This window comes from Cebidichthys violaceus, unplaced genomic scaffold (genome assembly GCF_023349555.1).
Source record: "Cebidichthys violaceus isolate CVI_PGR_0920_01 unplaced genomic scaffold, fCebVio1.0.p SCAF_74, whole genome shotgun sequence".
Taxonomy (NCBI): domain Eukaryota; kingdom Metazoa; phylum Chordata; class Actinopteri; order Perciformes; family Stichaeidae; genus Cebidichthys; species Cebidichthys violaceus.
The window spans coordinates 278,142-293,947 of record NW_027176958.1 but is presented as its reverse complement, the minus strand read 5'-3'; the positions used below and the strand labels follow the sequence as shown (position 1 = coordinate 293,947).

At 44.9% G+C, this 15,806-nt stretch overlaps 1 protein-coding gene across 1 annotated transcript in view; it reads left to right on the top strand.

The window, feature by feature from the left end:
• Positions 1 to 482: 482 nt before the first annotated feature.
• Positions 483 to 15,806, top strand: part of dock1 (dedicator of cytokinesis 1) — a 161,556-nt gene continuing 146,232 nt past the window's right edge. Inside the window, 1 exon segment of the mRNA XM_068736926.1 lies at positions 483 to 726. Within this exon segment, the coding sequence (XP_068593027.1) occupies positions 684 to 726 (43 nt within the window). The 5' untranslated portion in view covers positions 483 to 683.

Genomic DNA, 15,806 nt, shown 5'->3' with positions numbered 1-15,806 from the left:
ACAGTTATATTATGCCTGTGAATACATAAAAAGCTAATTTTGTCCAAATGATAACTAATTGTAGGTGAACTGAATGCACCACATTCAAACACCACCTTACTTTTTACTCATTTTACTTTCCCATGTGCTGGCTCTTCTTTGTGTGTGTTTATATATAAATATATATATATATATATATATATATATATATATATACTTTTTATCGTCATATACAGTATATTAATCCCACACTGTTGAATCTGTGCTCTTTGTATTAAATCTGTGTATTGTGTATATAACAACTTTTTTTTTTTTTTTTTTTAAATGAACAGTACCCTAAAACTTTTAGTAAGTTTATTGTAAAAGTGATGTATATGAATTAAAAAAAAAACACAAGAGCATAATTAATTATCTGGGAAATATTTGTCTTGGTGGAGTTTCCGTCTCAGCGTAACACAGCAGTGAAAGTTTAGCGGGACTCCCGCAGCACGAACGCCTACAGGCTGACACAAGTTGCGTTCCCTTCCTCCCCCTTGCGGAGCGTCCTGTCACTGGAGGAAAATGGCTGCTCGGAGTGGCTCCCCAAAGCTCAGAGAAAACTGAAGGAAACAAAAAAAGAAGAAAGTCTACGTTCACTACGAGAGGACCTCACCTGGACCTTTTTTCTTTTACGCGGCAACTGCGGGGAAGCCTCGACGCGGAGAATGTCTCGCTGGGTTCCCACTAAAAGGGAAAAGTATGGCGTTGGTACGTAAAAGTAACTTGCACGCTCCATCGCTAGCTCGCCCTAGCTCTCTGCTCTCTGCCTGCACAAGTTTGGAAAAAGGGTTGTGAATGGAAGAAGAAGAAGAAGGAGAAAAGCGACCCCGGCTGTGTTGTTTCTCGTGCGAGATTTGTTTTGCTACAAAGTTGCCTGTTGCTGTGTGAATATCACGTGTCGGGGGGGAAAAATTGGTTTGCTGGGATTTGCATGAAACGCCAAAACAAGGAATGTCTGTCTATTGTGTGTGTGTGTGTGTGTGTGTGTGTGTGTGTGTGTTGGGAATTGTTAGAGGCGCGCCTAGTTGTAGCTGTTTCCTGTGTTACGGGGCCTCCGCTGCTCGCTACTTTTTTACGGACTTTTACGCTTAACTTGTATCTGTTTTAGTTCGCTGGTTGTTTTCGTGTTTTACTCCTCCCGTCCTCTACGCGGGGGGGGGGGGGGGGGGGGGGGGGGGGGGGGGGGGGGGGGGGGGGGGGGGGGCTCTTTTGTCTTTTGTGGTTGCTTGTATTTTGTCACTTCCTCAACCGAAACCAGGAACCCTTGTCCCGAGAAACACTGTTTCCGTTTAGCTTCCACTATCTCCTGTAGCAGCACCTGAATAAACCATCACACACACACACACACACACACACACACACACACACACACACACACACACACACACACACACACACACAGACACACAGACAGACACATAGACACACACACAGACACACACACACACACACACACACACACTGTAGCTCTTTCATTGCGGCTTCAATTAGAACAACACCACAGGGCCAACGTTTAGTCTGTCTGCCACTTGCAAAGCAGACTATGAATATTTATTGTGTTTTAATCGCTCACTTTCCTGACAGCTTGTTAAATACAGTTACAGCATTACATTGTAGCGCTTCTCTGCCGATGCTGATGAACCGTTTCATCTTAAACGACTTTGGATGTAAATCGACACCAGAACCGCAGGGTTTCATTTGCCTATGTTGTGGTCTGTTAGATGTCTTTTTTTTTTTTTTTTTTTTGAATAACATTTCCATAACTGTTTACACAGCAGATAATACACATGTTGGTGATTTGAGAGAGTTGAGAGTTGATGGATCGGCCATAAAGGAACTGGAGTCTACCTCCCATAAAATACTGCGATGGAGGCGAGATGTAGCCAGACACCTTTTATTAAAGCATGGTGTGTTGGAGAGGATCTGCATGATTTGTTTAACTTATAGACAGACTCATGAATGGATATGAAATACGAGAGTAATCCACTGTGCTGAAACAACGGTGGGATGGATCTTACCCTGATTTTATTCGATTTTTTTGGGGGGGATTCCCCCCAATACATCCTGGTTTAGCTAATCGCAGGTTTTATTTTCTCTCCAGAATACTACAATGGATTGTTATTTTTTTTTTAAACGTGTGCTGATAACCATTTAGCGGCACCGAGGGCTTTGCAAGCTGTGTGATGGATGCTGATGCTGATTGATGGACGAGTTCAGAAGGTTACACCAAAAGCCCCGATTGTCATCTCGGACTCACAGCTTCCAAATGAGCGCTGTGTGAGCAGGTGGTCTCTTGAGCAGATATGGCTGGCTGTGGTTTACATTAGTGTGTGTGTGTGTGTGTCTGTGAGAACAGCATGCCCCTCTGATGCTAATGATTGCCTGGGTATATTCTCAAACATCCATAGAGATTTTTTTTTGGAAAGTGGAAGGTCTTCAAGAACCCTTACGGGGGCTCGCCGAATGCAAGACCGGACGAGTCGTTAGTAGAAAGACCGGCTGCTGCTGCTGCTGCTGCTGTGGAGGACCGATGCGGTGCACGGCCATTGCACTTTTAATACTGTATGTTTTGACCAAGTAGCACTAATGAGACCTCTTACGCTCACTGTGGACCTGTTCCTGTTCCGGCAACAACTTTTGTCAGACCATTCACTGCTCTCATAATGGCCCCATGGCTTTATTAGCGTATGTAGAAGAAAACCCCCGTCTCCTTTTTAGTCTTTTCACAGCGGTATTAATAATAAATGTCTTCTGACATGGAGCAAAGCAATGATAATAAAGGGGCTTTGTTATCATACTGCCAGATCCACACTACAGTGGATGAGTGTGGCAGCGAGGCTTTGCACTGCATTGCTCGCTCCCAACAACCAATATTGGAAATTGAACCTTATTAGATTTGCGTTGCAGTAATAACTGCAAAAATAACCCAACAACAACACAAACCCATGAAATATTCATGCTTTAGGTTGTCTCTTCTTTTTTTTTTTGCTGCTTTTTGTAGTTCTGCTGGTTGTTGTTTTTTATGTCATAGTTGTGACATAAGCCGATATTATCGTCTTTGATTTTACAGTAGCATCCTGATTATGGCTGTGCCGACACGTCTGTCCTTCTACTTGCACTGCATCCTCCTCTCAGACGGTTCTGCTGCTACTTGTACTTGCGTAAAAGAGTCCGAATGATTCTTCCACCACTGGTATCGGTTGGTGTTGAAGGACAGAACAAGCGTTGCTATGCGAGCGGAGCGCCTTGACTTGATTTGGGGAAACTCGTGTCCTTAATGCGTCTAGAATCCTCCTCATCCCCACCAGAGGCAACACGCGGTTATTGCTTTATGACATTGTTTCTCAGGATCGTTGTCACCCTGAGGCTGCAGCTCCACTTCCTTCTCCAAACAACGTCTTCACTTCCACCGGCATGTTCAGAATGCTGCCCCATCATCAGCCCGGATTTTAAATCCGCTGATCTGGTGAATTGGCATCAGGGCTGGAGCGGTATGACCAAAAAAACATATATGACGGTATTTTGTAAGATTATACCAGTTTCACGGTATTTCACGGTATTGTTTTTTCGCATTAGCTAATTAACGGCGAAAATTATTTTATCGAGCTTTTAATTATTAAGCGGACATTTTTAACAGGAGAACCGGCAGCGAGCGGTGAACAGCTGTTTGTGTGGCGTGTCTTCTGTCTTTTCCTGCTTCCTTCACCTACATTCCCCTGGGTCCTAAGACCCTCCATGTACAGCTTCTTATCACCCTCTATGTACCAACGTACATTTATAACAAATACCACACATATTACACTCAAATCAGCGTTGCATATGTGTCTGACCAAAATACTAATTTGTAAAGTGTTTTTGTTTGTAATATGTATAATAAGCATATCATTTAGTTATCACTACTGATAATTTAACAAACATAAAAACATGACGTAGATAGGTTTGCGGTTTTCAAGGTGTAAATGTCAGATTGCATCTATGAACACATGAAAATAACTCGCGTGTTCTGCTCAGGTGACGTAAGTTGCTCGTGTTACCACCAGCGGCAACAACAGTGGCTCCAAACTCGCAAAACGTCGGATTATTTCAAACCAAAACACATCCACACAGCAGACACAGCTCCTCTGTTGGGCACAGACTCTATTGGTGCGTCTCCGCTCTCTCTTTGTTCCTCCTTCCTGTTCTGTTCTTTAAGGAACGCCACGGAGCCTCTCCCAGCTGTTAGCAGACGGTTGTGCTAACGGGCTAGCTGTACCCAGCATGCTGTTCGGCGGTGAAATTTTATTAAAAACCGGTCAACCCTAATTGGCATTTGTCGTCATTCACGAGGCACAGAAAGAATTATTGACCAACTTTGAATGGAAGTCGAAGGTTTTGGGGCCCAACTTTCCTTCTTTGGCGCGCAGCGAGTAAGGCGATCCGTCCCTCAAATACTAAATATTAAAATCATCTCTCTCTTGACCTTAAGTTAATTTCACTACACAGCTCTTTTCTTGTCAAACGCCAGCCAGCTCGGCATTTTTTTAATTTTTTTTTGAAGCCTAGTTATTCTTGTGGCGTCTCAAAAGTGATTTAACAGGGCCTCTGGGAAATGTTTCCTGGCTGTCTCTCGGTTCAGTGATGAATTAACCAGAAAATACTTTTTGATACGAATTTTTTTTCAAGTGTTGTCTCATTAATTCTGTTTCATCAGGATGTTGCTGTTCCTTAAGAGAGACTTCAGAGGGGTTGTGGCTCTGGAAAAAGAAAAAAAGCAGGGAACACTAAGCAGCAGGGCTGTTTACTGTATCTACACACCGCTGCTGAGACTTAGAAGTACCCTCGTGAGAAGATACGCCTTCCCTTTTCTAATGTGACGTAGCTCAGAACATAGAAAATGCTACGATTGTACAAAATACATTTTTTTTTTTTTTTTTTGCAGTTGCAGTTTTGGACAGTATGGACACACAGCTTCCTGTGGGTCAGCTCTCAGACTGGCAGCTTATCTAAGAGGACAATTGGACGCCCACATACACACACTGAGCCCGAAACATTACACGCTCCGGTGTGGCTATGATTCATATTTTTAAACTGGTGTGTGTGTGTGTGTGTGTGTGTGTGTGTGTGTGTGTGTGGCGCAGACCCCAGACAGCTCTCATTTGGAACAGGTTAGCGGTGAGTGACACATTGGGAGCAGAAAATAGAGACGCAGTGACTTCGTCTCTTGACCGAGGCCGTCGGTATTTTGTGAAAAACGCCCGCCCTGCACCCAAAACCACCCCACCCCCACCCCCACCCACCCCCATCTCCCACCTACAAGTGCAGCAAGCTCACAAACACGGTTGCAATTAAAACGCGGGCTCGGTTGCCACATAAACCATGCGGTTCAACTCCCCGCCTCGTATTTTAACACTTCTCTCTCGGCCTGGGCCGTGAAATATGAGAGAGGGACATTTGTGTCTGTCCCTTTTTCTTATCAGTTCACTTCCTTGTTTTATATGCAGAGAGTCATTTTCATTACTTTTCATTCAGAAAAAGCCTTGTATATATGAACGCGGCTCTTGTCACCGCTGCCGGATATCGCAGCTATTAATTCCTGACATAGCAAGACATTCAACGATATAAGAGACTGGAGTGAAATAAAGCAGCTGATTTAATAGCAAGGGGCCGGGAGAATCAGAAGAGGGGTGATTTTTGTCTTGTCAAGGAGGGAAACAAACCGTTTCATCTTTGTTTGGTGTGTGTGTGTGTGTGTGTGTGTGTGTGTGTGTGTGTGTGTGTGTGTGTGTGTGTGTGTGTGTGTGTGTGTGTGTTGCAGCCAGGTGGGGTTTATGATCAGCCACCTTTTGCTCATAAATAAAACCCGCACAAAACAGAAATTGCTTGTCTTTCGCAGCAGAGGAAGGTGATAAAATTACAGGATGCACAGAGCCGCAGTGTGATATTTCTTTTGTCTCGCACGTTCTTCTTTCGGCCTGGCGACCAATATGGTGTGTGTGTGTGTGTGTGTGTGTGTGTGTGTGTGTGTGTGTGTGTGTGTGTTTGGCAAACGAGAACGTGTTTTTATTAAGCGCCGGCCGTGAGAAGTGTGTGTGCGACCCTCTCGAGCGATCTCCCGCAGCCTCAAAGCTAAGCTAACAACATTAACTTCCCAATTTTTATGAGTTTGTGCACCGCGGCGTGGGATTATTTGTGCACGCCCTCCACCTGGGAACGCATCCTGCTCTAGCTTTTCCTCCCCCATATTTAACACAACCGTGCGGCATTTATCCAGCTGATCTGTAAACAAAAACATCTTCCTCTTCCTGTTTGCCAACTCTGCATAAACATAAAAGCCTGACTTGTGTGCACGGTCACATGTCTGGTGCCAATTAGATCACAATTTGAGCTAGCCGTGCGCTAAACCATATGATTCATACCTAGTTTTGGGTGAAGTTTTCCCCTCGCGGGTTGCTTTTGGTATTTGATATGTTATGAGTATTTTAGGCTACTAAGCTCAGTCTCAGTCTGAGCCGAAACGTCGGCCGCCATCCTCCTCTTCCTCTCTTTGGAGGTCAGCGTGACTTTTACTGTTATTCACTCTGAAAGGGAATCGTATATTAGCTACGGGCCGCACTGCTCGGTGAGGCAGTTCTGATAGTACAGCTCCCAATGGCTTGCTGTGAGACGGCGGCGAAGACAAATGACAGCTGGCCTATTTAATCAGCGCATAGCTAAGTGGTTCCACACTTTTCTTCCTTTTTTTTTTTGTGCTCACCACTCGGGCAAAGCCGGAAACACTTCTACAGCTTGTTTTTTAAGCGTCTGTGTTGAGGCGAAAGAGGGACCTCGGACGTATTTGATTTGTCTCTCTTTGACAACTAATTATGAATTACCAACTCTGTATTTGTGACGTGTTTGACAACAACATGTTGTCAGCTGCTCCGGTGACGAAGAACAATTAAACGCGGAGAGTGCTGAACAGGAAATGAGTCAAAATCAGAGTCTTGACTTCTGGTCCTCGTTGGTGATCTCAGCTGTTTTTGTTTTTGCTGTAACGTCTGGAGGTCAGGACGTAGCTCACATGATCCAGATCATAGCTCTAGTTTAGACCCGTAGCTCTCTTAACGGCAGGGGGGGGGGGGGGGGGTCAGGGTGTCTCCAGTACCCGGAGTATTGATTGTGGACGCGCCGAGCAGCTCGAGCATTGTCTGAGAAGAGTCCTGCTGTGCTGCTGTTTGCTCGCCTGACAGATGGCTAATGGCGTGCAACACGTCAATGTGAAACAAAGGTCACCGACGTGGACTTTCGTTGTTACATAATTTATATTCAGCCGGATGAAGTTAATCTATAGGAACCGCCAACTGCCGTATCGTATCAGGCGGCCGCTTAGCGGGGTTGCATGAAGTCGATGGTTCGTATTCATGAACTTCAGCTCAGTTTAGCGTCCGAAGACTTTCATCTGCGATAACGGTCTCCAGAAATTCCCCCGTAGATGAAGTAAGACAAAGGCCTTTTCCAAAACCATGACATTTTTTTAACCATAATCATTTTTGAGGTCCTTTATTAGCATCTGCGCTGAAGACGGAGAGGAAAGAGTTGGCGGCGAACACACGAGGCTGTAAACTCCGTGTTTAGTATTCTTAACGGCGTCTAGCTGACCGCTCCGGCCGAGGCTTTATTCTACCGGAGTGATGAGCTCGCAGCTGACACCGGGGGGGGGGGGGGGGGGACCTGTCCGTCTCTGTGGGTCCAGCGTGAGCCAAAAGGGACCGGCTCCCCTGGGAGAACTCGCTTCCCCGAGTCCCTCGGAAGACCCGAGTGGAGCCGACTCGGGGTGTGTGCGTATAGCTTAAAAGACGAGTGCAAAAAGTTAAGGTCTCCAGGCATTCTACTAGATCGGTAGAGTCTTGTAATCTAATCCCACATGCTGAGACTGAAATTCAAAACAGAAATCATAGGGCTCAACAACCATGAGGCTATTCAGGTTATAACAAAAAACTGTCTACATTAATATCAGCTGCAGCCCATATTAATGTTGCATTTGTCACCTTTTGAAAATGTCCCGGGGGCTGTTTTGGGGGCTTGTAATGGAGATGTCAGTCATTGATTGTGGCTGCAGACGGGCCTGGGATTGCCACGTGCAGCTAGAGTCAGCCTTTCAGTACGGCTGGCATTTGATGAAATGGCCTTTTGTGTGTGTGTGTGTGTGTGTGTGTGTGTGTGTGTGTGTGTGTGTGTGTGTGTGTGTCTGTGCTAAATACTCGATAAAGTCAGAGCGCTGCAGCTCAGATGTTGGTGGGCTCATGGAGGCAGTTTTCTGTTCTATTGAGTGGCAGCTCTGCTCTGTGATCAACCTTTTCGGGATTTAGATGAAGTCGTCTCGCCGCGGTACAGCCGACACCTCGGTCTACCTTCTTTCTGTTTGAAGACACGAAATGCATTTTCACGCGGCCATCACAATGTCTACCTGAGCGTTAAAACGTAAACCTTGTTCCGCATTTGCATCTCAATTAAAGTAATGCACAGAAACATCTGTCAACACCAGCCTGCGCACATTCAAGTGTACAGCTCAGCTGATGAAGACCAGTAAGTCGTTACAGTGGTAATGTTTGTGATGCAAGACGATTTTGCAGACTTACTGTACTTTGAGCTTCATGCAAATTGATGGTGACCGTTCTGCAAGGGGTCTTCTGGTATACTTGACTTGACATAATCTTCAAAAGGGTGTTAAAACAGGTCGGTACAACTTCATTTGAACAGCTGTATTTCGGTCTATTGATATGATCTCAGTATAGTCATGCTTTACAAGTTTCACAACAGTCATCTGTGAAACCACAAGCGCCGCACTGCCGTGTAACCTCCCAAGATACTGAAAGTAAACCAGCGAATAAGACCCCCGAGTCTATAAATGCACCATGAGACGCGTACCGGGGTGCTTTTTTTTTTTTCTTCTTTTTCTGCACGATGCAAATTGTTTTGCGAGAGTCCGGCGTTGGGTGCTACTCCAATTAAGTCTGGCTATTAAATGAAACAAGTGATGGGGTAGTACTTTAAAATAAAAAAATAAAAAAATGTAATTAGGAGATTATTATCCCACAAGTGCAGTGTGTTTTTTTTTTATTTTTTTTTATTATGTCCGTGCTTCTGCCATCTGAATGGAGTAAACTGTTGCTTTGTTTGAATATAAGTTATAACTCTTTCTGTCATTATCACTGATCTTCCCGGACCATTCTTTTTAGATGCCGTGCTGCCGGTGTGACTTCTGCTTCAGTAGAAAACACAGCCTCAGCCTTTTTTTTTTTTTTTTTTTACGACTATAAATAACGGCACAAAGAACAGGTCCGGCGCACTTCCTGTCGCACGCAGCTGTCGGCTAAGGCGCATTTATTTATTTTTTTAGGCAGAGTGCCACCAGAGATGTTTCCAAAGTGAACTCGCCGAGTCAATCGCAGAGTTTTCTTCAAATATTGTTGAAGGTAATTATACTCTCATTAGGATGCGCATCGCAAGAGATGTAACACGGGGGCAGGACATAATTAGCTCCTTCTTGCTGCGCAAGAAAGGCTAATCTGTGCGGATTCTGCCAAATTACTTCTCCGTGTGCGGCGCGTGTCGAGAGTATAAGGGATAAATACCACCTCGTGATCTGCTCCCTTTGTTTAACAAAAGAGGCACAACTGTGCTAAAGAGCCAGTGCGGATGCTCGGGTACCACCACTAACATCACCGGCGTGTGAGGATCTCCGTGTGGAAAGCCTCTCTCTCTCTCTCTCTCTCTCTCTCTCTCTCTCTCTCTCTCTCTCTCTCTCTCTCTCTCTCTCTCTCTCTCTCTCTCTCTCTCTCTCTCTCTCTGTTGTGTAGAGGAGATGATGTGTTTTTTTTCTTTCTTTTCAATTAAAGCCTCTGCAGGAGAAAGGAAAGCAGAGTTATCGGCCCTGCGTTAGATTGTGTCCCGGGGGCCTGTGTTGGAGCTGGGCGCATGCCGGGAAGTCCTCGCCAAATGGTGTTACTGCAGTTGGAATCCAGATCTGGCACATAGTTTTCTCCACCTGCTTCTCCCTTTACCTCTCTCTCTGCATGCTATTATGTTTTTACACCCTTCCGTTTCTCTGTCTACCATATCAGTTTCTTTAAATGAGGTATTGTTAATCTTCCTGTGGCCATAAAAAGAGTCAGTATTTCCTTCTGGCCTACTGGAAAAGGCCCCATCTATTGTGATACAGTAATAATCTTGAGAGGCATTTCCTGCTTGTGGAGAGAGAGAGAGAGAGAGAGAGAGAGAGAGAGAGAGAGAGAGAGAGAGAGAGAGAGAGAGAGAGAGAGAGAGAGAGAGAGAGAGAGAGAGAGAGAGAGAGAGAGAGAGAGAGAGAGAGAGAGAGAGAGAGAGAGAGAGACCTGGGGCTTTTCCTCTCTCCTCCAGTTCGTATTATTTTCAGGTTAATTACAGTAGCATTATCTCCACTTTACAACTGGAGATAACGCTAACTGGGTGTCGTGTATAATGGGTTTAAGAGGAAACGCGGTGATTTTGTTGGTATTTCACGACCCTCGGGGTTCACTGTCTTTCATTTTGCCACACAATTGGAACCGTCAGGCGTCCGTCTGAACGCCTAAACCTCTTATTAAACCCTATTAGAGGGGGGCTTGAAATTAATCATCATGTTTTCCCTGCCTCCTCGCACGTCACAGAGAAAGCTCTTTCTCCGGAACCCTAGCGGACTCCGTCGCCGTGTATTTTAACGGCGTACTTGGAGGCTTTCATTTCTTCTACTGTGTTTTGAAATGATCTCCTTAAGAGTTGAAAATAATTAAGATAATTAGGAAGATAGTTTCTCAGTCCTTTGGAATATCCATAGACTCCCTTAAACAATCACATTTGTATGAGTTCCCACAGAAACACGTACAGTACAGGCCTGTGTGTGCAGGTACCTCAGGGCTGACAACCAGCCATCGGCCTCCATCCCATAATGTCACCGAGCTGCCCGCTCGTGTTGCTTCGAGCTCCAGTGCTCGTCCAGTCCTGCAGGATTTGCTACCAAACAAATTTGTTTTTTGTCCGGGTTCTCTGTCAATTAAAGTCAGTTTGCACCTTTTTCTCTACAGAGATCGATAGACGCACATGCGGTCTATCAATGCAAAAATGTATTTATGTTTGGTTGGTTCCCATTGATGACAACCATAGGCCAAGAATTGGATGCCAATTTTCTTTTCAAAACGGTTCCCAGTGGCGGCCTGGCATCTGTTGCCGTCGAGCCCCGTACAACCCGAGTCAGATTAGGTTGTTATCGCTGCTGAAACGGTTCATCAGTATCGTCAACAGTTTTGACAACTAGCCGTTTAAGTCATTCGTAGAGATGAACTTCGGTTTTCTATCATTTTAAATTGAATATCTTTTGGGTTTTGGAAAGTTGGTCAGACAAAACAAGACATTAGTAGAGGACTCCTTGAGCTCTTGAAATAGGACTTTGTTGTTGTTGACATTTTATAGCTAAGTGTATTAAGTATTTTTGTGATTTCTATTTGCCTTAGTGTCGACAATAGAGAGACATGGAGAATGACTTGCAACAAAAGTCCACGGCTAGACTCAAACTGAAGACCTTAAGGTTTACGGTTGGTGCCTTGACCTCCAGGCCATCCCCCCCCCCTTCACATTACAGTTTTTTTAAATTGTGCCGTCTGTATGCCACCATCTTCCTGCCAGAACGTTGAATTTAATTGTGTCCTGCAGTGAGGTGACGCTTTACAATGAATGAGCTCTCTGTTGAATCCATTAGTCGAGATGCATTAGAGTTGTATGGTCCGATGTATAATCTAGTCATGTAATCTCATTCTCTTAAGAGGAATGTCACTCTCCATCTCTTCAGTCAGTCATTTACAGTCCGATGGCTCCTTCAGAGAGTACTGGGAGACCGTCCTCTATTTATTTCCTCTGTTCTGCTGCCAGGAACAGTCCGCTGTGCGCTTCTCAAACTCCTCCTCGTTCACGTATTACATTCATATTCCCTCGCTCTTCATTACGGCGCATTACTGTTTTCTCACAGCGCTCCGTTCCTTCTCTTCGTCTCTTTGTGATCGAGCTGTTTCGGGCTGTTATTAGTCATACATGCGCTACAACAAGTCAACATGTCTGTTGTAAAAAAAAAAAAAAGAGAAAAGGTCTATTGAGGAGCTGCATGTAGGGAATGACGAAGTAGTTAATGATAATTCTGGTGTCGATGGAGTAATCGAGGAATCAAATGATTGCGCGAAGAGGATGAACAGTGTTCAGGCCATAGAAATAGAAGAGCAGGACAATGAACTGTTTGCTGTGATTTAAAAAAAGAAAATGGCGATTTGTTTTTTAGTTGTTCTGGAGACAACAGCTGTCAGTGGGTTCGGGTAAAGTGCGTCACTAGTTTGAGAACTCTCTTGTGGCCTACTGTCCACATTAAGCCTCCCGTTGATGCCCGTCATGTAGCTCGATCCTCGATTCCTCTCCGGCAGCAAGGCAACGGACACGGTTGCACAAAAGACTCTCTCCACGCGTCGAATACTGATCGCGTAGTTCTCAGTGATGATCAAACGCTGTTTGCTTCAATCGTCCGACCTTTAGTCCGTCGCTGCGAAACCCAACTGAGCCGGTTCACTGAAGTTACATAAAGATGGCTGCCGCTCTGACCGTCCTGCTTCCTTTTATTATCTGAATGGGGAACGTCCTTTCTGCTGCTGTTCTATTTCACGTCTAGAAACTAATCCACAACATGTGAATCTTGGAGAATGTTGTGGAGTCACTGCAGAGATGTGTGACGTCGTGGCCACGCGGGGATTTTTTTTTGGCGTCAATCTTGACGCCGCAGAATTTTCTGCCCGTTTTTGGCTCTTCAAAAGGCCCGACCAGACTGAGAGCTGCCTCATCCTCCACTCTGCCTTTTTTTTTTTCTCACGGAGAATCCTCTTGTCTGGGATTTCCCGGCTGGCTCTCTGTCTCTCTCTGTGGGCTCACAGCCCAAAGGGGACTTTATACAAAACATCAAGAGGCTCAGTCTCTCTCTCTCTCTTTTTCCGATGAGCCTTCTCTACGCACTTCTCCCTTTTCCCACCCCTCCTTCACCACGACTGTACTTTTCATCTGAGTGTAATGATATGTTATACACTGCATGGATTAGTGCAGGTTATTAGCGAGCACAAAGTATAGAATTACAATCAGTCCGGTGTTTATATGAGTCTGCGTATAATTGCGGAGAGGGCGTAGACGGTGCGCCGGGCTAAGTGGATAGATCTGTAATCTGATTCCTCGCTCGTTTCCTCTGATGATGATTCTTTCTGAGTTTGCACGGCCTCATGCGAGGGGTTATGTATGGTAATGAGTCCCCGGCAAATTATGCCGCTGTTTATCACGTTTCCAAAAAAAATAAAATCATTTGCATGGCGTACTCCAGGGAGAATATGGTCCACTTCCTCATCCCCCCCTTTTTTTTTTTCTTCTTTTTTTCGTCTTTTCCCCCTGATGGATTTTTCTCTTCTTCACTGCCTCCAAATTGACATCAGTTTACTCTCGGGTATGCAAATACAGGTTTATGAGTAATCAGAGCTGTCATTCAACCCCCACGCGACAAGAATCACTCCGGTGCCCCCGCGTTAAAATGCACCATCATCGCCTCGCACGTCAAGGCTCGTGTTTGATGGTTGTCATTTACTCAGCATCTTCCCAGGGTATCATTTGTGTTCATTTTGTGATTGCACCTCTCGCCCGCTGAGAATCTCCAGAGTTCTCCGAGCTCCCATTTGTTTGATATGAGACCTCGTCTCATTTGCGGCGGTCACAGCGGCGGTTTTTCATTTTTTTTTTCCCCCGATGAAATACGATGCCTCGCGTCTCCGTATCGGAGCCGGTTTTTTTTTTCCTTCGGCCGCTCCCTCTCTCGGAGCGCCTGCCGTTTCGGATAAACGTGCTGCGTCAGCCGGACCCGTGACCCAGTTCGTGAAGCAGGTGATGGCTTTACAGCCTCTTCTGGCCGCTCTTAATAACAGTTTAATTGAGCGCACCTGGCTGCACGGTGACTAGGCTGCTCTCTGATGGCTGCTCACAGATTAATCCCACCTCCCTTTTGATTGTTTTGTTGCCCCCCCCCCCACACACTGGAGGTACCTTTTTTTTTTTTTGTATCAAAGCGTGGTACCGCTGAATTCATTGGGCTCTTTGTTCCCCTGTCAGCCCGTGGCTCGTGTTCTGGTGGATTCGCCGGGCTCGTTGGATTGTTCTGGGGATCGCAAAGTGCATTGTGGACATGAACATGCACTTTGATAACAAAACGGCACAGCCAGGGCCGAGTGAAACGGGCTTCACGCGGCATTTTATGCCCTCCACTTAACGGCGAAGTGGTCGTCTGCCTGACTGACGCTATATACCATCAGATACAGGCTGTCAGAGGTATTATGGAACTGTCAGGTCAGAGGCCGGGCTTAAAGATGGTGTTGAGTAGGGATGCACCGATCCCGAACCCGATACCATGACCTTTGACATAATCAAAATGGTATGCCAGCAACTTGGTAAAAATAAACCTTTTTAATACAAATTGTTCAAAAAACAGGAATCAAAATTCCAGTACACAATGTTTATAGCATACAATCATAGATTTGTATTGAATAGATCGGGCCCACTGTCACTGATTCCAGCTATTTGGATCAGCATCATAGGATCAGTATATAGCAAACGTCCCGTATATAGTCTCAGTGTTGGCGAGAGTCTACTTGACCACTGACCAGTCCTCCTCTTTGTGTTTTGCACATGTCGTCATTTTTGAGACGATTCCTCTCAAATACAAACTTTTTACAGTGTTTGCAAGTGAGCCGAGAACTAGAACCTCTTTTAGACCTTTTAGACCTTTTTATATAATTTGCTTATCGCTGCTTTTAGAACCCAATTAAAGAGTCTTACAAGGTTGTCTGGTCTACAGCTGAATCGTACTTGTTGGTGTTCTCTCTCATCAGAGCGTCCTTTCTTACCTTGATGTGCTATAAGCCGAGGCTTTATTCTTTAATGTTTAATACCTCGTCCGAGGTCAGAAATCTGAACTAATCAGGGAGTGAAGTGATTAACTATTTGGTCTTTGAAATCAATAATAACAGAAGATACCTTTTTAGACTTGACAAAAGCGTACTTTTTTTCCACCAGTAGTTTAAATAAAACACAAAATAGAACTTTAAAAAAAAATAAAAATCTGTTGAATTCACTTATTTCAGATGTTCAACTGTCGTGTCATGTGACACTCGTCTGTCAACAGGACATGTGTATACACACACACACACACACACACACACACACACACACACACACACACTTTTCTCCCTTCAGGTGTCCTCTCAGAAAGCCTGTCATGCTGTTTAATTTATAGCTTGTGTGTGCGTGTGCGTGTGCGCTCTTGTAGGATCCCTCAAAGACGTGTGTCGGTCATGGCCGGTTTGACAGCGACATGTTGTTCACCTCTCTCTGAATGAGAGAACAAGCGTCACCAGTCAGGCTTGTGTCCTCGTTATAACGCAGCTCTGACTGCAGATGGAGGACAACCTGCATTACAAGACAACGTATCCACTAAGGTCTTTATTGAGTGTGAAAGACGTGGTTTTTTATGTGGTACCGACGACTGGTTGATGATTTTATTTTTTTACATTTACTAGTGAGATATTTTCGGCCCCGTTTCTTTTTTTTCTTCTGTTCGTTTGTTAGCAGGATATCGTTAACAGTTTTTAGTACATTTGGTAGAAAATGAAGCCCCAGGAATGAGGGATTTGTTTTTTTGGTGCAGATCCAGGAATGCAAAAGAGATTTTGTTGAGCATTTTACACATTTAT